This window comes from Hibiscus syriacus, unplaced genomic scaffold (genome assembly GCF_006381635.1).
Source record: "Hibiscus syriacus cultivar Baekdansim isolate YM2019G1 unplaced genomic scaffold, ASM638163v2 tig00110833_pilon, whole genome shotgun sequence".
NCBI classification, from domain to species: domain Eukaryota; kingdom Viridiplantae; phylum Streptophyta; class Magnoliopsida; order Malvales; family Malvaceae; genus Hibiscus; species Hibiscus syriacus.
In genome coordinates, this window is record NW_024062884.1 from 1170395 (window position 1) to 1194368 (window position 23974).

Genomic DNA, 23974 nt, shown 5'->3' on the forward strand with positions numbered 1-23974 from the left:
CTAACATTACGTTTTGGTTCCGTTTTGATCAGTCATCATTAAAAATAAATAAAACTACTGACACAACGCTTTTTTTATTTTTATTTTTATTTTCCGATGTGGCATTATGGTGGGTTAAATTATTAAAATAATGCTCTTTTATTCTTGCTTTACTAAAATAGCATATTTCCCATGATAGCACCCATTGTTGTCGCATAGGATGAAATCGCACTTACGTCTATTTACTTGACATATCACATGGGTTGTTTCTCCAAACTCTAATGTCATCCTGGACCTGCCATGTAAGCAAAGGCATTTCCTTGAGGAAGAGCCTTTCAAAATGCATTGTCACGTAAGTGCACTCTCATCCTATGCGACGTAAATGGGTGTTATTTTGGGAAATAAAGTTTTTTTGGTGCTATTTAAGAAAAAAATAGATGGATGACCAAAATGGAACCAAAGTGATAGTTGGGTGACTAATTATGTAGTTTATCCTACATTTGTACTGAATAGAGGTGTTAAAAAAATCTGAAACAATTGACCCGACCCGATTGACCTGACACAAACTAAAAAAGGGTATTTTTCTAAAAAATACCTGACCCGACATTTTTCGGGTCGGGGTTTAATCACAAAATTACATTTTTCCAGGTACTCGATTACATTTATTTTTTATATATTCTAATATTATACGTTTAATTATTAATAATTTTATATATTAAATTAAACTAATAAAATTAAAAAAAAACCACCCACCCAATAGTTGTATGTTTAATAATTAATATAATATTTTTTAATAATGTAAGTTTTATTTAAAAATAATAATAATTTTAAAATAATAAAAACCGAGAACTCGATTACCCGAATTACGGGTACCTGAAAAATTCGGGTACTCACAACATTCAGGTCAGGAAAAGGACCGAAAAATCAAATATCCAAAGACCCGTCTACCCGAAAACCGGGTACCCGTATTTGAACACCCCTAGTACTGACTAATAATGTTATAAAAGTAGAAGGTTCAAATTCTATACAATTAAAAGTATAGAGACTAAATCTTTAAGTTGAGATAAATAGAAAGACCAAAACCATAATTTAACCTATCTTCAAAACTAATATATATTTGGACTCATTCAAAGTCAAGCTCACCGTGTAAGACCTGCACTTGGTAAGAAAACTCCCCCAGAAAACGTAGACTTGATGTCAAAACAAATATTAGGTGACCAAGTCGATCGATCGAGCATCGTTGGAAATTGCTCGTTTGGGGTTCCGATTCCGAGAGGTTATGGATTCGACGACCAAGAAGCAACTACACTTCGTGTTGATCCCGCTCATGGCGCAAGGCCACATGATCCCGATGGTTGACTTGGCCAGGCTCCTTGCAGAACGAGGGGTGACGGTGAGCTTAATCACCACGCCCCACAACGCGTCAAGATTCGACACGGTGATTGAACGAGCGACGGGATTGGGACACGAGATCCGGCTAGTGAAAATCCCGTTTCCGTGCCGGGAAGTCGGCCTCCCGGTCGGGTGCGAGAACCTCGACACTTTGTCCTCCAGGGACCTATTGAAGAAGTTCTACAATGCACTAGGCATGCTGCAGGAACCATTGGAACGGTTCCTCGAACGAAAAAAGCCGCTTCCGAGCTGCATAATTTCGGACAAGTGCCTTTCGTGGACATCGAAAACTGCTCAAAGGTTTAATGTTCCTAGGATTGTTTTCCATGGCATGGGATGTTTTTCATTGCTGAGCTCTCACAATGTGAGGCTGCATAAACCCCACCTTTCCGTCTCTTCGGATTCGGAACCGTTTGTCGTGCCGGGATTGCCGCAACTGGTGGAGATAACGAGGGCTCAACTTCCCGGAGCATTCGTTCGTTTGCCGGACCTCGACGATGTTCGCGACAAGATGCAAGAAGCCGAAATGAGTGCCTTCGGAGTCGTCATAAACAGCTTCAATGAACTAGAGCAAGGATGCGTGGAGATGTACCAAAAGGCTATAAGGAAAAAGGTTTGGACCATTGGACCGGTTTCCCTATGCAACAGAATAAACTTGGACAAATTCGAAAGAGGGAACAAACCATCAATCAATGAACAAAAATGCATCGGCTGGCTCGACTCGATGAAACCAAGGTCAGTTATTTACGCTTGCCTCGGTAGCCTATGTCGGTTAGTTCCAGCACAGTTGATCGAACTCGGGTTAGGCCTCGTAGCATCGCGACATCCATTCATTTGGGTAGTCAAAACAAGCGACGAAAGAGCCAATGAGGAGTTGGAAAAGTGGTTTTTGGAGCACAAATACGAGGAAAGGGTACAAGGGAGGGGACTGTTGATCAAAGGTTGGGCACCACAAGTTCTTATTCTATCGCACCCTGCAATTAGAGGGTTTATAACACACTGCGGATGGAATTCGACCATAGAATCGGTATGCTCCGGGGTGCCGATGATAACATGGCCTCAGTTCTCCGAACAATTCTTCAACGAGAAACTGATCGTCGAGATCCTAAAGATTGGAGTCCGGGTGGGGGTCGAGGTCCCCGTTAGATGGGGTGAAGAAGAGAAACTCGGAGTGCTGGTCAAGAAACAACAAGTTGAGAAAGCCATAGATATGTTGATGAATGGAGGTGAAGATGGCGAAAAGAGAAGGGTTCGAGCTCGAGAACTAGCGGAAATGGCAAGATTAACAGTGGAAAATGGAGGATCCTCGCATTTCAACTTGTCACTCTTAGTGCAAGACATTTTGGATCAAATTACTCGGACTCAGTAACACCCAAATCTGCAGGTTTAATTAACAGTTCGTAAATTAATAATAATAAAAAAGTTGGGTTTTCTCTTTTCTTTTCTCACAAGGCATTTTGAATGTATTATTGCGTGTAAACTACTGAAATCATATTATAATATCTTCGTATGGTTCAAGTAATCTTTAAATCTTATATGTTATAATATTAGGTAATTCATCTATGTTATATTTGATTTGAAAAGTTTAAGTATATCGAATTTAATAAATTATTTTAATGGTAAAAAAAAGAATATTATTATTTAGAAGATCAAAGTTCGAGTAACTACGACTGCAGGATGTGTGTTATTATCAATAAAAAATTATAAACGGACATAGAGTCAATTTATCATTGTTTTTGAAAAATGATTTATAAAAATATTGTAGAAATAAACTTTTAAAAGAGGTTTTTCAAAAGTTTAGTTTAAAATTTAACTGTTTACCCGTTTAGGATTGTTGTTAAAAAGTGATTTTGTAAAATGTAAAATGTTCATTTTAGACGTTATGTTGTAAATTAAAATTATAATTTAACTTATTAATATATATAAAATATATCAACTTAAACTATAAAAATATTTTAAGATAATTCATTAATAATATATTTTTATATAAAATATTTTATTAAGAAAATTATATTATCAATACTCGTTAACATTTGAATTTGAATTTTAAAATAGTATTTTAATTATTTCGATTTAACCACAATTACACATTTAAAATTTAAAATAAACAATTTAAATAGTATATTTATCCTTTTAATCATTAAAAAATAAAAAATGATATATATTATATAAAAATTTAAAAAAAATTGTTATTATATATGAAATATATCAATTTAAACTATAATAAAAATATAATTATAATAAAAACAAATTTATAATAACTCACTATTAATATTTTAATATATAAATCATAATTTTTATTTTAAAATAAATTATTAATCAAATAAAGTATTTTTTAAGGATGTTAATATTAAATTATTGAAATGAAATGTAAAAACATAATTAACAAAGAAAATTGAATTTCAAAGTTTTTTTCTAAGGCAAATGAGTGGAGCGCATGCATTGGTAATGGCGGAGCCACATGTAGTTGAGGGTGGGTGTTAAATTTTCTTCAATTAGTTTCTTATTTTATTGATGGTTCCTACGTTAAATTTTTTTTTGTGTCCACCTCATTAAAAAATTTAATGTTGTTTGTCTATATGTGTCAATCTAAAAAATATTTCTGGATCTGACATTGTGCCTCAGTAAGGGTAAAAATATAAATTCGCTTCAAAACGCAAAGTTAAAAATGAAAAAAATAGAAATCCTAGCTTTTGCAGTGTGCATCCTAAAAAATATTTCTAGATCTGACACTGTGAATCAATAAGAGTAGAAATATAATTTTGCTTCAAAAAGTAAAGTTGAAAATGAAAAAAAATAGAAATCTTAGCTTTTGCGGTTGGTTTGAAACCATCGTTTTCATTTTTTTTAATTTTTTCCCGTTTGATATTGATTTTGCAATTAAAACGATTTTTTTACTAAAAATGCTTTTAGATGGCATACCAAACGCACCTTTAGACAAATCTATATTAAGGTTGGAATAGGATGTAGTTCCTAAATCCCGCATGGAAAGTTTTTACATTTAATATATATATATATATATATATATATATATATATATATATATAGATATATCACACCTCAATTTAGGGGTTAAATTTTAATAATTTTAAGTATTAAATTAAGGATTGTAACAAGGGAAAAGTTAGGGGACCGAATTGCAAATTTTTAAAAGTTGTAGCTATGATTTGAAATCTCTAAAAAAGTTTAGGGTCTTGAACCTGAATTTACCCAATTTTGTTACCCAATGAAAAAATAAACCCCCAAAATCGAGCAACCTTAATTAAGGAACCCCAAATTTTAAATCCTTAACCCCCAAATTATTCTACTCTGTTGGCCCTTTACCGCCCCAAATCCGTCACCGTCTGGCCACTGTTCGTCACTCCTATGCCACCAATAGACTCACCGTCGACCGGTGAACATAACCCAACCCCTATTCCGGCATGTATCGACGCCGTTCGCTGTTAAACTCGACGTGAAGTTCATCAAAATCCCTAGCCCGTCGCTCATTTGTTTGTGAAATTCAACTGATTCAGTGATCGTCACGCCCCCACCACTGGCGTGGTTGGACTCGTGGCCTCCGTCCTCTCAAACCCGACCCTTGGGTTATTCTGTCGCCGTCTTTTTCCATTGTTGGTGTGGTAAGCTTGGATTTAAAATTTTGGATTAATTTTTCTCGGTTTCGACATCGTTTTGGTTGATGTTTTTGGGTAATTTGTGACTGAGAATGTTGTTTGGTTGCTTGGAAGTAATCGGCTGGTGTCCTCGCTCTGTTTGGCCACCTCCTACGCATGGGGCTTGTTCTGGTCCAAGGAGTTTTCCAGAATCTGGTCGACTCGACCCGACCCGTCTGGTCCGGTTCAATCAATGAGTCAACTCGTAGACTTTGACCGAGTCAACCCTTTGACTGGTCTGACTGTTGACTTTGACCGGTCAGACCGTTGACCGTTGACTTTGATCGAAAAAGTTATATTTTTCGAAAAGCCCTATTTTATTTTTTCGATGTCCTGAGTCCGAATTCTAAATTTGTTTTACCAAATTCACACCCGGTAAGCTATTTTTCAGATATTTACCTTCGGATTCAATATGGTTTCTAAATTAAGTCTAGTTTCTGACGTAAATTAAGTTTAGTTTCTAACATAAATTCGGTTGCTTTGTATCTGAGGAATTATTGGATGTTGAATTGAAGTTCGAGGGTGATCAAACGGAGTTTAAATGGTCGATCGATATGACACGAAAATTGAAGTAATACATTACTACATGTTTCATACTTTATGGAACATGTTGGCATTGATTTCTGCATGGATAAGTATAATTGGTCACATGTATGTAGTGATCACTTCCTAAACTCGATTCAAATATTATAAAAAGTTAGTAACCAAATATGACTTATATGTCTCGCTTAAGAAAGTGGAAGATCAACTAGAAATAATAATAATAAGTTCGGTGATTCAATAATAAATGATTTGATTTTAAGATCCGTGAATTTTTATAATTTTGTTTCTTAAAGGTTAAATACCGGGATTATTTGGAAATGAAATTACCGAAAAGAGCATCATGGGATAAAATTACGAAAATGTCGTTGTAATGGAAATTACAAAGACTTACCCGGATGGTGAAAAATAACTTTGAAATGACATACTTAAACTTTGGAATCATTGAATTAAATTTCGGATCTATATTGGAATTATAGAATTGCTCATGAAGTGTAAAATAACCAAAATGCCCCTAAAGTGTTAAATGACCTAAAGTATCGCCAAGCTATAGATTAACTAAATACCCTCAAGCTCTGAAATGATTAAAACAACCTAGAATACCAAAATGACTTTATTGTATGACCAAATTGAACTGAACGGAAGTACCATATGTATCCGAATTTCAGAAACGTCCGATTACTCTAGAAAACTCCGAAGTGACCGGGATAGACTTGACTAATAAATGAACTGAGTAACCTTAATGACTGAGGATTAAGTAAGTGATTTGGATAAGTTTGGAAATGCTAATGAACTTACATGATGTATTGTCCCTATGAGTTATGAACCACGAATCAAGTACGTTGGTATTTCTTAATATTGTTGCAACATGGAAATGAAATAAAGACCATTGGAATATCTATTCGTCTACTTAAGATCTATTCAGCGATGATTCTGAAGATGATCTATTAAAGAGTTAATACCCTGGAAGGGCAACGAATTGACCGATCGACATGCATTAGTTCTGGGAGTTGTTCAGCTCGAGTTAACTTGATATTCCGATATATTGACACAAATCGTAAATTCTGTTCTGAATCTTTGTTTCTTCCTTATCAGCTCAAATCACTATGAATTCTCCAAGAACCTAATGCTCAAAATGCCTCTGATTTTCTTGAATAATGGAATCACTCCAGTCATATCTGAAAACACAAGTAACTCAGATACAAAGGATTTTGAATACCTTTCCGATTACTTAGTGCCTCCGAAAATGTCTGAATAATATATTATCATGATAAATCACATTTTGAATAACTGATGATTCCATCAGCTAATGAACTCTTTCGATAATGACACAAATTTACAGTATTCTATCGGTATATTGAAGATTCGTGTTTCCCTACCCGATAAGATTATCTAGTACATCCGAATAATATCTGGAACCTCTAGTGTGTTCCCTAATTACATGGATGTTTTCTCTTATTTATGTTATGATTTCTGCTCTGATTTCTGATATCTCTGTTTACTGATTGAAAATGTTTTTATTTGGGGTACTCTGGGATCTGGTATGAAGACTCTGGTAGGTTCAATCGTTGCTGGTAATTCTTTGTATATGTTCAGCACCGACTGGTAATTCCTATCTCTGACAGGTTCAGTCGATGTTGGTAATTCCTTGTATAGGTTCAACATCGACTGGTAATTCCTTATGGACCTAAGGCGGCCCTTGTGTAGGTTTTGTGGCCCCAAGAATCTTTTTTGGGTAGGCTCTCAGGCCCCAAGGTGTTCTCTTAGGTTATGTAGTTCTGGGGAACTGCATATGGTGTTCGGTTGAAAGGATTACTATAGTTTTTGAAAAATATGTTTTTGAAAAATACGTTTTAAACTGCTACTATTTTAAAAAGATATATATCTTTTTACTGGTTTTGTGAAAACTCACTAGACATCCTATTATGATCTCCTGAACCCAGTTATCTGAAACATTTCCTATGAATTGATAGCTTATTGTCTTTTACTACCTGAAATATCACTATGACCTCAGCTCTGCATAAAAGTATGTAGATCTCTAAATTAATAAGAAAACATATGCTTATTTGTTATCTGCATGTTCTTCAGCATCATCTGGTAGTATTGTATTACTGAGCTTTCTAAAGCTCACTCTATTACTCAATATTTCAGGTTAAAAGGATTGAACCAGTGCAACTATCGACTTCATTAAGGGGTTCCACCGGCGTTGCTTACGATGTATGTGATTAGGGGGCATGTAGGTTGTATTTTGTTTTATATCCGAGCTTGAAATCTGTTTTATTTCTGAATACTGATAAATTTTACTTTTGTATTTATAAATTGTTTTATGATTTTACATGTTTTAACAAAATATTTAATTTTCTGAGATTTTTACGGTGGGTCGCTCTGGTGACCCTAATGTGACACTCCGGATAGGATTAGGCCACCCGCATCGATCTATGGGGGTTACAAGATAATTAATTTTTTTAATAGAAGCAATTAGTTTTATTAAAAAATGAAAATATCTGAAATTACAATAAGAGTTTATAATTATCATCATAAACTAAATACATATTTGGATTTTTCCTATAACATTGAAAATATTCACTTTATATCATATAAGGACACATACATGGAAAATGTTAAAAACTCAACCAAGAGACTAAAATAAATACGAATAAATCTGATTGCATCGATAAACGAACTAAAAAAAAGGAATTAAGTTATTTCGATCCAAATGTTTATAGCAGAGAAGATCAACAAGATTTAGAATAAGCGTTATCTTGATCAGTCGTAGTGTCGTCAAATCTAACCCTGAGAAAATATAAATAAAAGAACGGACAAACGACCGAGAAAAAAATCGAAAAACGTATCACAAAAGTAGAGATAAACGTGCAACACAGACAAAACAACTTTTATTATAAACAAAAGGAAAAACAAAGAGAAAAAAGAGTCAACGGTCATCAATGCCGATGTCGCCGACGGCTAAAAAATCAAAGAAGAAGAAGTTGATCTGATCTATAAAATACGATATAAACTCAAATAAAAAAAGGGAGAAAACAAGAAGACAAAGGAGAGAGAGAACGACTAAGGAAAGAGTGAGCGATTAAAATAATTAAAAATTATTTCCCAACTTTCAACCATAATTATATTTCATCTCTTAAATTAGAATGTTAATTCTATCATAATAAATAAATATTACCTTAAAATTATCTCATACTCGTAAAAAAAAAATAAACGAGTATCTTTCATTGGAATATTCATCATAAATTTATAGTAATTTAACCACCAACAGTAGATTTCTTAATTAAGAAATATCTTATAATGCCAAAGTCGATTAGACAACATAATATCAATTTAATTCTATACTATTAGGCCAATGGTGCAAGTGCATGTTTGTTGTCATCGGAGACTTCTCTTAAAAAATAAAAGTTAAGGACCAGGTCCTAATTGGCTTTTAGGTAAGAACTTTTTAAATTGGAAATTTCTAGGTAACCCACTACGAAATCAGTGACATATACAAAAACCTAAAAATGGATCGCGAGTTAGACAATGGTCGACTCGTGTTCGTTAAAAAATTTTGTTTCTCGAATCGTGCTCGTTAAAAAACTTGTTGCTCGATTAGTTGCTCGTTAAGCTCGATGATCGTTAAGCTCACTAAAATTTTTACCTTATTTTCTTAATTATAGATAAAATCTACAAATACTATACAAATCTTAATATAAACATAAATTAATTAATTTAACCAAAAATATTATCAAAAGAATGTATGAAACAATTTCAGAGTCTAAACTCCAAAATATCAATCCACAAATACATTAAAATAATAAATACGGTTTGATTTTGAGTGTAGTAAAATACTAATTAATAATTTAGTATTTTTTTGTTGTTGTTTAAGATTAGCAATTCATCATCTTTTTTATTATCTATTAGTAAATTAATATTTTTTGAATGAAATAATTTTATAAGATAACTACTGAAAAATTATAAAAATATTAACGAGCTGCTCGCGAACTTATCGAGTCGAGTTGAACTTTGCTCGAATCAATTAGTTAAGGTTTGGAGTCGAACTTGAGTTCGAGTCGAATCATATCAAGTCAAGATTTTATCGAACTTTGACCGAGTCAAGTTAGAGCTGATCACGAGCTACTCAACTAATTAAACATCCCTACACTTGACCCATATAAGGGCCTACTGCATCTGCATGAAACACGTTTGAAACTTTTTAACATTTATCATATCACACTCCACTATATACTAAATTTTATAAATTTTAACTAAAATCTAATAGTTTGGTATTCATTAACAAAATTTACACCTGAAAAGTGTTATAATTGTCTTCATCGGCAACGCACACACTTCAGATTATTAAAAAAACAATGCTAAATTCGGATGATACCAATAACATCTTTATTCAAAATGTTCATCAAATTAAAAAGAAAAAATGTCTCCCTTTCATATCTGATCTTAATCGGATGTCTTTCTTTAAAGACCATCAAGAAGGACCGTCGTCGTCAGGAGGAACCGCCGGAGGAAGGTGGTATAGACAATGGTTGTTTTGGTACGAAATGGATTGTGAAAAATAAGTCGGCATTAGAGAATAGGATTGGTGTAGATTCAACTCACTTGAATTCTCGATTGATCCCTTCCTATAAAGATGAAGTTGTTGACAATAATGTATATTCAATAGCAGAAAATTGGGACGATTCTTGAGAAAATAGATATTCAATTTATTGAGAATGATATCATAATCGAAATTTCATGCAGGATAATTGACCATAAAAGGCTCCAAGCCGCAATTTGAAAATTCTTTTAATCAAGGCTTAATACATTTTTAAGTAACTAAATTATATCTCGACCGAATCACTGTCCGGATTTGATTTAGATATTGTATAATAGACGTGTTATTCATACCATTGGAGATGGAATTACTAAGGGTGCATTTGATTCACGGAATATAAGATTACCAGTGGAAATAAAAGATTACCGAAAAATAAGATTATTAGAAATATTGTATTTTTTATTTAGTTGATTTAACAAGAATATAAAATTACAGTGATTATTGAAATGTATATTTTACCAAATTTTCCTTATTATATATTTATTTTTTTAACAAGTTAAATTCTACTATAATATTACTATAATTAATTTATATATTTTCTTTAAAAATTTTAAATTCATAAAATTTATACATATTTTTTACAAAATTGAAAAGATAAATAGGTTTAATAAAAAGATAAAATTTTATTTTAACCCCTGAACTTTATATAAAATTCTAATTATAAATTTATTTTTTTGTAAATCTAAAATAGTTTAAGAATAAATTTGTAATTTAATATTCGTAGAATTTTTATTATTCAACGACAGAAAAAAGATGTTTTTGAAAGAAAAAAAATATAAGGACATTTTAGTCTAAAACGTCGGGGAAAAATAATCACATTCCCGGTAATATACCCTAAAAAATCCAATGTTGGAAATAAAAGATTCCGGAAATAAGATTACTAACTAACTAAACGGGAGAATAAAGATTTCATCCCTCCGATAATCTCATATGTCGTGAACCAAACGGCCCCTAAAATGCTTAAGATTGATTTTCGGACAGATAGTACATAGGTGGGAATGTATGATTTGTTGTTGGGGGAACGGATTTATAAAATTTTAACGAAGTTATAAATTTTAAGTGAATGAACATAAAAAATTTTAGGAAAAAAACATACCATCAGTAGAAAACAATCGGTGACATGAAAGACGAACAACTTATGGGCAGGGGTGTGCAGCGCTGGCGGAGGACAAAGTGAAGGTCAAAGAAAAACATATTCAAAAAATTAAAAACTTAGAATTTTGTCCCTAAATTATTTTGGATTTATAAAGAGGACTAATAATAAGTACCTTATTTAAAATTCAGGGGTTAAAAAATTTAACCCTTTTATTCATGCGATCAACTTGATCAACTTAACAACATTCAATGTCCCAATGACAAACTTAGTGGAACGATAATGAAAGTGACTAAACATTTTTTAATTTGGTGAGCAAAAGTGTACATAAATGAAAGGTAAATATTCATTTCAATAGTTCGCCCTTCTCTTTTTCAAGCATTTCGACCCTAATATTTATTGTATGACAAAAGGCTGAAGTGATGTATCATTCCCATGGATCCATGGGAACCATTAAAAAACCTTTTAATCAAATATTGACCTATTCACTATTCCTCTAAATTCAAGTCTCGTGCTGGTATCAGAAAATTTTAACATCTGAGCTCACTCTTCACAAATTAAGCTCACTTTTTTATATGTATGAAAAATCTACGTCCCATAAATAAAAAAAGAAAAAGAAATACTCACAGAACGTCTCCTTTAGTCCGTACCATTACGCAACTCCGTACGCTCTTTACCATAAACAACTTGACATGGAGGAACTTCTTTCTGTAGCATCGTAGTTCCTTTGAAAATCACCATCTGGTTGCAGTTTTTTCGGTATTCACTAAGCTGGAGCGCATGGGAGACGGAATTTTGAGTAACATGGCGGTCGTGTTAGGGTTACGGAAGAAAAGCACATTATGGAGCGGTGACTAACCTGGTCTGGTGTTAACTTCCTGAAACCAAATTTGTCTGTCCAGATCGATTCCGCTTCTTCAGCAGCTGGAAGCACAATGCTTTTGACATTCAAGAGCCCCAGCAACTTCTCAATGGAAGAGAACAACAACTGGAAGTAACCCTGTAGGATAGAGCAACTGTTAAAAGTGTACGTGTTTTACGCACTCAAAACTAATAATTTGGTAAAATCATAAGGAACTAAGAGTATAGGAAAGGCGATTCCAAGGGGTCAGCATGAAGGATATTCTTCAACTCGTTTGATGGGTTTGTCCAGTTCCAAATCAGATAAGTTCCAGTCGATTACAGCTACCAAAACAAGATTCGCATTCTAGGCAAAGGTCATAAAGACAAAAATCGGGACCATTGGCCTCACCTTCCCGTGGTTAGTGATGCTGGTAGCAACTAAAGGGAGTTCTGCAATTTGTTGCCCAAAAATTCGAATTATCCCAGCTGACACAACAAATGAACTGCAGCACCAGCAAAAGATACTACTGTCAATGTTCTATAAAACAATGTAGAGCTTTAAATGTTATACAAATAGGTCTTACTTGATTGTCAAAACTGCACAGTACATTCCCCCATACTCTAGGCCCTTCAAATTCCTCCTGTGAGAGAGGCAAGTTTGTCAAAGAAAAAAAATCGGATAGCACTTATGGTATCAATGCAACAAGGTATATCAAGCAGTAGAAAAGGTCTCATGCTTACCCATATACCATGCATGGGATAAGATCCCTCCCAGTTGTTACATCAACTATAGGGTCGAAACATTCCTTGAAATTAATGGAAAAAAGAATCAGTAAAATTTTGAGGAATAAGTTAAGACATGTCTCCACTCCATACATCTTTTATGTTTGACAAATACAATTTAGCCTTTCCCCAACCCCTGTGGCAGAAGGGAGAAAAGAAAACTAAAGGATAAAGAAAAAGAGGAAAGAATGAGAATAAATAGCATAAAATTTACAGTGCTACTGATGTTTCATGAAACACATTCAACCCGAGAAGCATATTTCAAATAAATAGTAGAAAATAAACGTATAATAATTGCAATAATTACAGAGAAAATCACATTTTCACTGTTTGTCAACACTGGCAATAACAATCGGTTCTAGAAGAAACATCTGAATAAAACATGAAGAGACTTACATGGAAGATACCAACAGCTTGAGAAAGCAACAATCTAGTTTCAGGAGAAGCAAATCTGCCGCTAAGAAGCCTCCATCTCACATCAATATTAATATTAGCATCTAAACCCTTTTCCACATACTTCTTCCTTACAACATTCAAAAGTGAGGCTGGAAGCTTTTCAGCTCCACAAGTGAGCAATCTCTGTAGCGTAGAATGGATCCTACTGCAGTCTGAGCAACAAAACCACTTCCCTTTTGGTATTTCCTGTTGTACAACTGGACTCAGTTATTTCATCCATTAACAACAAAGCAATTCCAATTAACAGGAACGAGAGTTTCATATCATATGATCAACAGAGAGACAAAAATAATAAGACTAATACATACCCTTAGATCAGCCATTTTATTAGTCCTCAAACAGCCAATATGATATTCTTTCTCGCACTGGTCCAAAATATTTAAAAAATCACAGATATCAGTGGAAATACAATTAAAAGAAAACATCCTTAGTAGACTTGAAGGCCAAGATAGAAAACAGGATAAAATGAAAATTAACATTATACCTGATCACACAGTATAATTGTCCGAGGTCCAAATCCTGATTTGCTAAAATCACATGCCCTATATAAAATAAATTCAAATGAACAACAATTCTTATAAGAACCCATGAAGTTTGCTGCTCTTATCAAATTCCAAGCCAATTCAAAGTGTGTTTAAAGCGGGACTACTGAAATTTGAAAAAATATCACCATGCAAACTATATAATAAAGTCGTTGGAAACTATAAGCTTCAATCAGATTCATCCTAGTGTATACACATCACCTGCATAATGCACATCCACTAAGTTCTGCCTCAAAGTTTTTCACAATTCGAGTGCATCTGCTGGTTATCTGTTCTATAGCATCAACTCCTAAAATCCTTCCAGCAGCAAGAGCATTAGCATTATGCTCCACAAACTTTTCTCTCATAAACAAGTTCTGGCAATGTTTGCAGTACCAGCGACCATGAGGAATTGTGGGTAGCGATGCACATTCTGCATAGATCAATAAAGTAGCTATCAAGTATCTATCGAAGAAATCGAGTTGTACATAGTCTTCAGAGGCAAATACAATAATCTTTAACAGGTCATAGAAAACAAAACCAGAAAAAGGCAATAATGCTATGTGCAACCAACTTTGAAGATAAGACAAGAGTCTGAATCTCTTAAGTTTAAAATCAAAGGTCTAGTTAATAGTAAATGTGCCGTGCAAAATGCCTACAAAAAATTTGATATCATGCGATGCAACAGAGAGACAATAGGAGAATAGATCCATTTTAATATGTAATGCCAAAAATAAACTCCAGCTACTATATATTTCCTCTGTGCGTACATTTTTTGAATAGAACATCACATTCAATGTTCATACTGCACATTAGAAAACTGTACCCCCCCTCCTTATCTCATCATATTCTCTTTAAAACATATAATTTTTTTATCAGCTAAATTGTCAATGCCAGAAGTTTAGTTATAGTAAATCTCAAGCATACATAGGGACACATTACTGTCACAGGGATTAGAGACCTAAGACTGTTTGCCCAATAATCATTATTCATAAAACAAAATAGTGGAACCGTTTAGATCAATCCTAAACCCCAGAGAAAAATAAATGAAGCCTTATATGTCCAAAAATACCACAAAGTAAAGCTATGAAGCCAAGTAAACAAGAGCAAACCATCTACACATAGATTTCCTAATTAAAATTAACAGAAATTCTCGATTATTATGATTGAAACCTTTATGGAAGGCCCTTTGGCATCCATCACAAAGCAAAAGATCTCCACCATCTGCACAAATGATACATGTGTTATCGTTATCCTTGGAAGAATAACGACGACCTTCTGAGAGAGATATTGCCAGTTCATGTAGAGACGCCCCATTAGAAGTGTAAATGTGTGCATAGCTGTCAAAAACACAAATAAATATAATCAAGATATACTTGGAAAGATAAAGAAACTTACGAAGAAAGTAGAAAAGCATCTGATATGAAAACATACGGTTTTCGACGAGAAGCCCAACCAGCATGAGCTTCAAACTGTGATGGGCTAACCTGCACGATAAAAAAGAAAATAGCATAAACAGACGCACAATAAAATTGCAAAATTTAGAAGCTCGAGCAATAAAAGAACAATACCTCACAATTGCAACAACGACAAATTATCCCAAAGCCCTTTTTGTAACCCTCAAGCAATCTCTGCCCAATAAAACTAATGACAATTTAAACACCGTTGAGATACAAAGGCATAAAATGAATTACTTTTATCTCAATTACCTGTCCACGGGCATAGTATGCGACTTCTGTTCCATCGGGCAGTCCATCTTCCTCAAATACCAACTTATGCAATCGCTGATCCCTGGGGGGGAAATCCATGAAAATGAGTTACCATCAGAAAAAAATGCAGAGCTTAGTCCAGAAAATTATATTAAAAAGATAACAACTTCGTCGTCATCTTCCATTGGCTTCCATTGGGTGAGTGCATCGGAGGTGAAGAATTTTTTAAGGTCTTTGACACCAAAACTGGTTTCACTGGCCTGAGAAATTCCAATAAAAGCACAAAAGGGAAATTAAGAAGAAAAAACCAAAGACAATGAGAAAAGGTTTCATTGAAAACAGGTCCTCGTGTCTCAGAACTTGGCAAGTATAGTAAGTAAATCAGAAGCTAGAAACATACAATCATAAAATGACAAAAAATAATTATACTAACTTCTTTTTTACTCTCCATTGGCCTTTATCTTGCGAGGAAATATGCACTGAAGCACTCTTAAATGACTTTGTGAATAACCCTGGCTTTGTTAACCTGGAAACAACATATAAAGGCACGATGAACTAATTATAACTCATTTAAAGAGAAACATTATTTCAAGTTTAAACTACCACATGTCACAACTACACAGCTTCTAAAATAGAACTATTTCCTTCTCATGAATGGTGTGAAAATGGTTAAAAACAGGATTATGAGACAGTAATGGGAAACAATAAGATAAAATAGGTCACCAACGTTCTTGTTGTCTTCCATGGACTACTATTTTGTGAAGAAATAGACAATGAAGAACAATGTGGTGAATTTGATGTCATATACAGCTCTGATGACCTGAAACAATGCAGGAGGCACATAAAAAAGGCATAAAATATCATTAATTCATCTCATCTAAAAAAATAGTCGATGGATTATTCACAAGCCAAAAATGATGGCAAAAAAGTATACTAACTTGCTTGCTTTATTCCACTGACTCTTACTTGGAGTAGTGATACTCAATGATGCACTTCCAACAGACTTCGACATCACCGCTGGTTCTGGTGATCTAAATTAAAAAAAAAATAGGACAGAAAATACAAAATGTAACCTTTAATATTTGTAATGACATATGTCAGGAACATTACATCAAGAGTAATGTGAAATCAAACTAAAACAATTCAACCACACGAAATGATCTCTATACTTTAATACTTGGATGAATGTCCGAGTATTTATGTTTCAATTACTAAAGAAATAGCGGCTAGAAACAGAAGCTTGGAAGGTTTTCTCGGATGGATAGCTAGACCAGCAAACTTAGAAGCAGACACTTTAGCTAAAGCGGTTATGTGGTTTGAACCTCGCTAGAATGCTTGGAGACAAATTTGTGAAACAGCAAGATTCCCGCTTTAGTTCTGAGCCCTATATAAGTCAAGTTGTGCGTATCAATAAAACAAGCAGGGCATTTGCGCTACTGGCAAGTGATGGATTGTGGGATGTTATTAGCTTTAAGAAGGCAATTCAGATAGTTGTACAGACGAGGGAGAGATATTCGAACGATAAGGGGAATTTGGCAGAGAAGATTGCTGATGTTTTATTGAACGAGGCTCGAACTCTGCGAACAAAGGATAACACCTCTCTTATTTTCTTAGATTTCGACACCACTTCCACAGTTCCTCCTTGTGGAGTCCATCCCTGATGTGCATTTCAAGGCTTTTTCTGATTAATTATCTCAATGATGTTTTCTGCTTGCAATCAAAAAAAATATTTCCTGAGCTGGGTTGAATGTTTTGTTGTACTTATCTGTTTTGTATTGTTTCCTATTAATAAAATTTGAGGTACTCTTTTCCTCCTTCCGCTGTTTACTGGAATACCATATGGTGTTCTAGTAATTATGAAGGGGTTTTTTAACGAGACCTTCATTTCTTATCCAAAAAAAAAGTATTTACTTATCACTTACAAGAAACTTAATGCCGTATAAATCAGTTTCATATACAACGAAGGAAAGGATGAAAAAATTGCATTTTTACGGAACATGCATATAGAATGATAATCAGCCAAATAAACTTAGAATAATGTAACTTTTCTACCATGTATCAATAAATTATTGTTGAATGTACAATGAAAACCACGTCAATATCATGCAAAGACATGAATCTATACATGCTTGGTTATCAAGAAGATTTACTGATCATGAATAGTTAACAAAATTCTCATTACAGAACAGTGCAGTCGTCAAACAAATAGAAAATTTAACTGAAGAACATCAAATCTGAAATCCCTAATCAACCCAACTATAGAAAACGAGACATCAACAGATTAAAGCTTAAGAATGCACACCTAGCTCCTGCACTGGGTGAACTTATTATGCTGCACTGAGATCTTTTTGACTCTATGCAAGAATTGCAAAGCAGCCCTGTTTGCCCAACATGTAGTACAGGAAAACAACCTAGAAACAAGTGAATAACACAAAAAGAGAATAAGATATCTTCTAACAAAACCATTCTTGCTAATTGGCTCGGTCAATAATATATGAATTTAACAACAGAAAATGTCACCTTTGCATTTTCTACAAGTAAAATTTTTTTGCTCAGGTAAAGCACTGAGGATGTTTTGAATTGTTGCTTCTAAAGCATGCAAAGGTCTTCTCCTGCATGCCTTTAACACATCAAGTAGGCTTTTCCCATTTTCAAAGCATATATATTGTGCTGCACGTTTGTATTGTTTACAAGCATGAATCTCAAATTGGGATGGAGGAAGAACCTAAACAGAAAACAAAGGAAAGAAGAAGTTCAATGATAGCAATTATTAGTTTATGGAATTCCATAGAATCCAAAATTGCAATTTAGAGAAGAGATTCCTTACTCTACGTCCCTTGCACAAGGAGCATGAACACAAAATTCCACCATCTGCAATGATTCCTCGAAGGCCAGCTGTCTGAAATACATATACAATTAATATTAAGGCTTAAACTACCCACTGTAATTAAATTTGAAAGGAAAAAATAGACCATATATTGAAAACAAAAAGGATAACATATAACCGAGGCAGCAAGGAACCACCTTACTACTTATTGTGCCCATGTAAACCACAGGAACCCCATCAAGTAAACCAGTGTCAAATAGCTCTTTAACTGTCATTGGACACTTAGTCAGGGCAACCTTTTTTGACATTTTCAGCTCCAAGTTCTTCATGGAAGTCGTCAATTCGCTTTCTTCAGCTGATTCCTCTCCACCAAAATTTGAAACTATAACATTTTCAACAGCATGCTGTTCACATTCCAAATTGTCTACTGCTTCAAACTTTGGTCTCGTTAAAGATTGTTTAGACTGCCTCAGGGCCTTCAAAAATGCATCATCATTACTTCCATCACTAATATAAGAAATCTGCATTGATGATCCTTCAAAACATCCTTTATCAACAAGACATGTCTCTGGCTCATTCACTGAATCCTCTTTAGACATGGACATTGCTGAATTATAATTAGACACTTCATGAAGCCATGATTGAACAACAGGCCTACCATCTCTTCCAATTTCCTCAACTACCAACTTCCCTACAATGGCATTTTCCCCAATAATATGGCTCTCTTCAATGAGAGCCTCCACAAGTGGACCACCTTGAACAAAATCTCCCACAAATAAGCTCTCATCAACTACATTTTCTACTACCACATTATCCCTAGCGTCGTTTTCATTTTGTGGTCGACCTTCAATCAAAGTTTTATTCTCCTGATCCTCATCCAGTAAGGTCTCTTTAACACCATTTACCGGCTTACTTTTGTTTCTTAAATTCTCCGAAATTTCAACACCATAATTAGTTCTTGACTTCTTAACTCGAGTGTAAACAATGTAACCATTCACTTGAGTACCTATAACTCTATTACAACTAGTACTAGAACTCGCCTGAGTTTGAGACTGAGCAACTAACTCCCGAGTTGGACTGACTGAACCATCCAACCCAAAATCCAACTCCCGCTTCATGGCTCACTTAAACTCTCAAAATCCACTAAAATTCTGCATAACAAAACGAGTAACAATAATATTATATTCAAAACTCTTTCACCAAATAAAGAATAAAAAAATCGAGAAACCTAGCTGCAGTGGAGTAAAGAACTTTGCCGATTATGATCGGACAAGTACCATGAAAGATTTGATTTAGAGTGAAGGAAATCAAAATGGAGGATGCTGAGATCGGATTTGAGGAAATTTAGGGTTTTCGAGTAAATTTTTTAGAATTAAAGAGAACCATGAAATTTTGGGGGTCCCTTTTTCTTTTTGGGAGGACCAATGAGATGGGCCATTTGTAAGGGGAAGGTGGGAGATGGCAAGATCCGTAAATAACAGAGTGGGGAAAGTTTATTCGATTTGAGGCTCAGTGGGGCCTAATATTCTACCTGCTTTCTGGGCTATCAAGCCCTAAAGGCTTATTATAATTTTACTAGCTTAAATTATATTTTAAATTGATTTTTAATGTTTAAAGATTTTTTTTTGTTAAAAATACGTGTCTAATATTTTTTCAGTTAATTTTTAAGTTTTTATCGTTAAAAGTTTTAAGTAACACATGTCATGTTTACATTTTTATGTTTTCTAAAATAAAATATTATTTGTAAAAAAATTAAATTTGGACGTGACATATGTCATTTAATGATTTTTTTAATGATCTACACCTAAAAGTATAACGAAGAAAATATTATGCATTTATTTTTAATGAAAAATTCTTTAGGCATCACAAATCAATTTGAAGTATAGTTTAGGCACTTAAGAGTGTATTGAGCCAGCCCAAAATACAACTATTTTATAAGACCCAATAATAAAATCAACAAAATTTAAAAAATGATTTAAATTAGATTATAAAATAAAATATATGTTTAGTATTTAAATTATTACTTTTATTTTATTTAGTATTCAAGTCTTATTTTTTTAAATATTGTTTTCTTTAGAATTTAAAAATCTAGTTTTTTTCTTATTGATTTGTCGCTTATCTCTTTTCTTTTTCGTCTTTGTTGATAGGTGACGGCACCAACTTTAATGTTGGTTGTCGATCGTCGTATTCTTTATTATCTTTTTCTTCCTTATATCATATCTTTATTTTCTTTTTTTTTATCTTCAATAAGTCTGCTTGTGTTGCATGTTTTTATTTACCTTTATGGTACACTTTCTTATGTTTTTTGACATGGTTTTTTTATTTAGTCATTTTTTCATTTATCTTTTTTTTCTTTCTAAAGGTTGATTTGACATCGCCACGACTGATCAATATGACGTTTATCTGATATCTTGTTGATCTTCCCTTATTTGGACCCTCGGATTGGATTTGAATACCCGATTTGCATTCGTGGATAGCTTTTTACATCGTTCGAGTCTGATTTACAATTTGACGGTGGTCTTTCAATAGCTTGATCTCCTTTTGTGGTTTGTTTTATCGATGCGATTATATATATTTGTATCTATATTTGTTTGAGTTTCTTGGTTAGATTTAATATTTTCTTGTGTGGTCCTTATGTGGCCTTAAGTTCCTAGTTTTGTTTCAATGATTATAAGAAATTTTCCTAATTATGTGCTTAATGTATGATTGTGATTGTAAATCTTTATTGTAATTTGAGATATTTCATATTTTAAATAAAATTGTTACTTCTATTAAATTTTTTTTATATAAATAATACGTAATGTTTAATTTAGGTTTTAATTTGGTATCGAGTGTTAAATAAATAACAGAACCGATGATGTGGTATTTTTTCAAGCTTTTTTAATGATAACGTGGCATTATCTTATGGGGACACTTCAACACCACTATTAAGTTTTTAGCGACATATTTTCAAAATAAAACCTAAACTAAACATTAGATATGATTTTAAAACAAAATAATATTTGAGTATCAAAATGAAATAAAAGTAATAGTTTATATACTAAATGTATAATTTACCTAATATTATATGATTTAGTTTAAATTCTTTATTTTTAAGTTTAATTTTAAGTCAGTTTAAATTCTTGATCTCTATATTTCGATTTGATTTCAATTTTCTTATATGAAATTATTTATTTCAAATAAATTAAATAAAGTTAATAAGTTAAAACAAACTCATTATAAAATCTATCCAATTTGAATTAATTTTCACATTTTGTATAAAATATATTTTTCCTCAATTTTCGTTTTTCTATTTTCTTTTTCACCTTTGTGATCCGCAGCGAAATCAGCCTTGATGTTGATCGCCGATCGTAATTATTCATTGTTTTTTTATTTATTATAACGTATTTTTTAAAAATAATTTTACCTTTATGACACGTCTTCATCTATCTTTATTGTACGTTTTTCTATACCTTTATGGCACGTTCCGGTTGTTTGGTCATTATTTCCGTTTATCCTTTTTTATGATTGGATTTGATATCGACAGACTAATTAAAATTGTGCTTTATTTGTTATCATGTATATCTTCTCTGTTTTGAACCTTTGGATTGGATTTGAATATGCGATTTGCGTTCGTGGATATTATTTTCACGTTACTTAATTCTGATTTACAATTTGTCGATGATCTATCAATAGCATCATCCATTTTTGTAGTTCATTTGCCGATGTGAACATATATATTCGTTTCTACCTTTTATCAGAGTTTATTTGATTAGATTTTTTAACTGTTTTCTTGTATGGTATCATATGGTCTAAAGTGATTAGTTTTCTCGTACTTAAAAATATATATTTATTATGTATTTAATTTATTATTGTGATTGTAAACCTTTTTTATAATTCAGATATTTTCTATTTTTAATAAAATTAGTTATTTTTTTTCGTAAAAAAAGAATTTTTTTAAATGTTAAACTTGAAAAATGATCAATAGTAAAACCTGTCAAATTAAATCATTTGAACCAAAAGCTTTTATTTTTTATTATTTAATTCTATTTTTAATTTCATTTTTAAAAAATACACAATACAATTTAATTCATTTTTCATTAAAAAAAACTAAATAAAATTAAATACGCCCCTAGACATATATGTGTGCGCGCGCGCATTTAGGTAGACCCATGTAATCAATTGAAAAATAGGAGTTTATACGTTTCTTACTTTGTCCCTTATATTTTAGGGTAAAATTTAGGTTTAGTACCTAAACTATTAGTTTTGTTTCATTTCAATATATAAACTTTCAATTTTTTAAAATCATACTTAAAGTTTAATTTTGTTTCATATTAGTACCCTGTACAAAATTTAACTTGAAATTTTGAATTTTTTAAATGTTTAGGCACTAAAACAGACCAAAGAGGATAGTTTAGGTATGATTTAAAAAAATAAAAATTTAAGTACTAAAACGTACAAAAATTGATAGTTTATATACTAAATAGTTTACCTTATATTTTATTGAAAATCAGCTTTCTCTTTTTCTATTTAACTAGCATTGTAGAGGGCTTCACGTTAAGCGAATGCATTGTTATTGATGGATCTATTTACTGGATGGTTTGAGAAGCTATAGATTAGCTCACAAGAACGCTCAATCACCCTACTACAGCCGTTGATGATTGAACTTGTAACCTCTAATAATAACATTGATTTTTTTAATTACCGATATAAATTGATTCGTGCTAGTGGCAGAACACAACATTATCTACTTGGGGATCATTTTAAAAAAGTGTATATATTAATTAAAACATTTTAGTACTTTTTCAATGTAAATTATATATCAAAATATCATACTAATAAATTTTTTTTTATAAATTCTTAAAATTTATTTGTTCACGTAAAATTCAAAGAAACAAAATAAATTGACAATAATGTTATCTGAAATTGTATCTGAGTTTTTATTTTTAGAGATAAAAATTCATGAACTCACATAATAAATATATATATTCAAAATAAAATCATAAATATAAATTGAATTGAATAGAGTCGTGCACTTCTTTCGGGGTCTTTAAGGGTTTATATTTCGATCCCTTATGTGTGATGGTGTCAGACTTAAAATTATAATTTCCGTTCGTAAATGGATATATGCAGTCACTAATCAATGGATTTGAGCCTGTTAGATTTCTTAAATTTATCAATTGTGTTGTTAAGAGGTGATGACAAACTAAAAGGTTTAAATGATTTTGAAGGAATAATATATGACTTCGTTAAAGGTATAGCCTTTATCTTCGTAGATATCATAACCTTACAATCAACCTGTCATAAACTTAGGATAATTCAAAGCAAATATGTTCTGCAAATGCAAGCCACAAACCGAACTGAACATACTAACAAAAGATGGTACAGTCGGACTTGTCCTGGATCATATAACGACGTAAAAAAGAGATGGTGTAGTGGGAGCGAAAACGCCAAAGGATCGAAGCTGCCCTATAAGAGAATCCGTCTTTCGAGGGAGATCGGTTTTCGATCAACTCTAACCGGAAATGACTGAGACTAACCATGGGAGAAAAAGGAAAGCGTCATCGACAAAGAACCAAGAGAGCCTAGGCCAGCCCCT

General features: G+C 32.8%; 2 protein-coding genes across 3 annotated transcripts; one reads left to right on the plus strand and one right to left on the minus strand.

The window, feature by feature from the left end:
- The first annotated feature begins 1225 nt into the window (after positions 1-1225).
- Positions 1226-2782, plus strand: LOC120143038 (UDP-glycosyltransferase 73D1-like). Its single transcript, XM_039157461.1, has one exon. It carries the CDS (start codon positions 1259-1261, stop codon positions 2738-2740), a length of 1482 nt encoding a protein of 493 aa, XP_039013392.1. The 5' UTR covers positions 1226-1258; the 3' UTR covers positions 2741-2782.
- An 8750-nt stretch (positions 2783-11532) lies between these two features.
- On the minus strand, positions 11533-19777 carry LOC120143168. Of its 2 annotated transcripts, none has more exons than XM_039157558.1 (22): positions 19674-19777; positions 18594-19547; positions 18397-18468; positions 18090-18294; positions 17872-17980; positions 16508-16600; positions 16297-16389; positions 16003-16095; positions 15737-15829; positions 15570-15651; positions 15432-15491; positions 15295-15347; positions 15034-15200; positions 14083-14293; positions 13824-13881; positions 13648-13704; positions 13280-13525; positions 12842-12906; positions 12685-12741; positions 12510-12603; positions 12117-12257; positions 11533-12028 (listed from the first exon to the last, which is right to left on the minus strand). In XM_039157558.1, exons 2-22 carry the CDS (start codon positions 19512-19514, stop codon positions 11897-11899), a joined length of 3102 nt encoding a protein of 1033 aa, XP_039013489.1. In that variant the 5' UTR covers positions 19515-19547; positions 19674-19777; the 3' UTR covers positions 11533-11896. The 2 variants fall into 2 exon arrangements, with proteins under 2 accessions (XP_039013489.1, XP_039013488.1); XM_039157557.1 differs by having other exon boundaries at positions 19653-19772.
- Between the last annotated feature and the right edge of the window lie 4197 nt (positions 19778-23974).

Bases quoted from the DNA above. Each gene is read 5' to 3' on its own strand.
- LOC120143038 (XM_039157461.1), top strand. From the start codon at position 1,259: ATGGATTCGACGACCAAGAAGCAACTACACTTCGTGTTGATCCCGCTC.
- LOC120143168 (XM_039157558.1), bottom strand. From the start codon at position 19,514: ATGAAGCGGGAGTTGGATTTTGGGTTGGATGGTTCAGTCAGTCCAACT. The intron at 12,907-13,279 runs GTAAGTCTCTTC...ATTAATTTCAAG, and splicing joins AAGCTGTTGGTATCTTCCAT to GAATGTTTCGACCCTATAGT. The intron at 12,029-12,116 runs GTTAGTCACCGC...CATGCGCTCCAG, and splicing joins GGAAGTTAACACCAGACCAG to CTTAGTGAATACCGAAAAAA.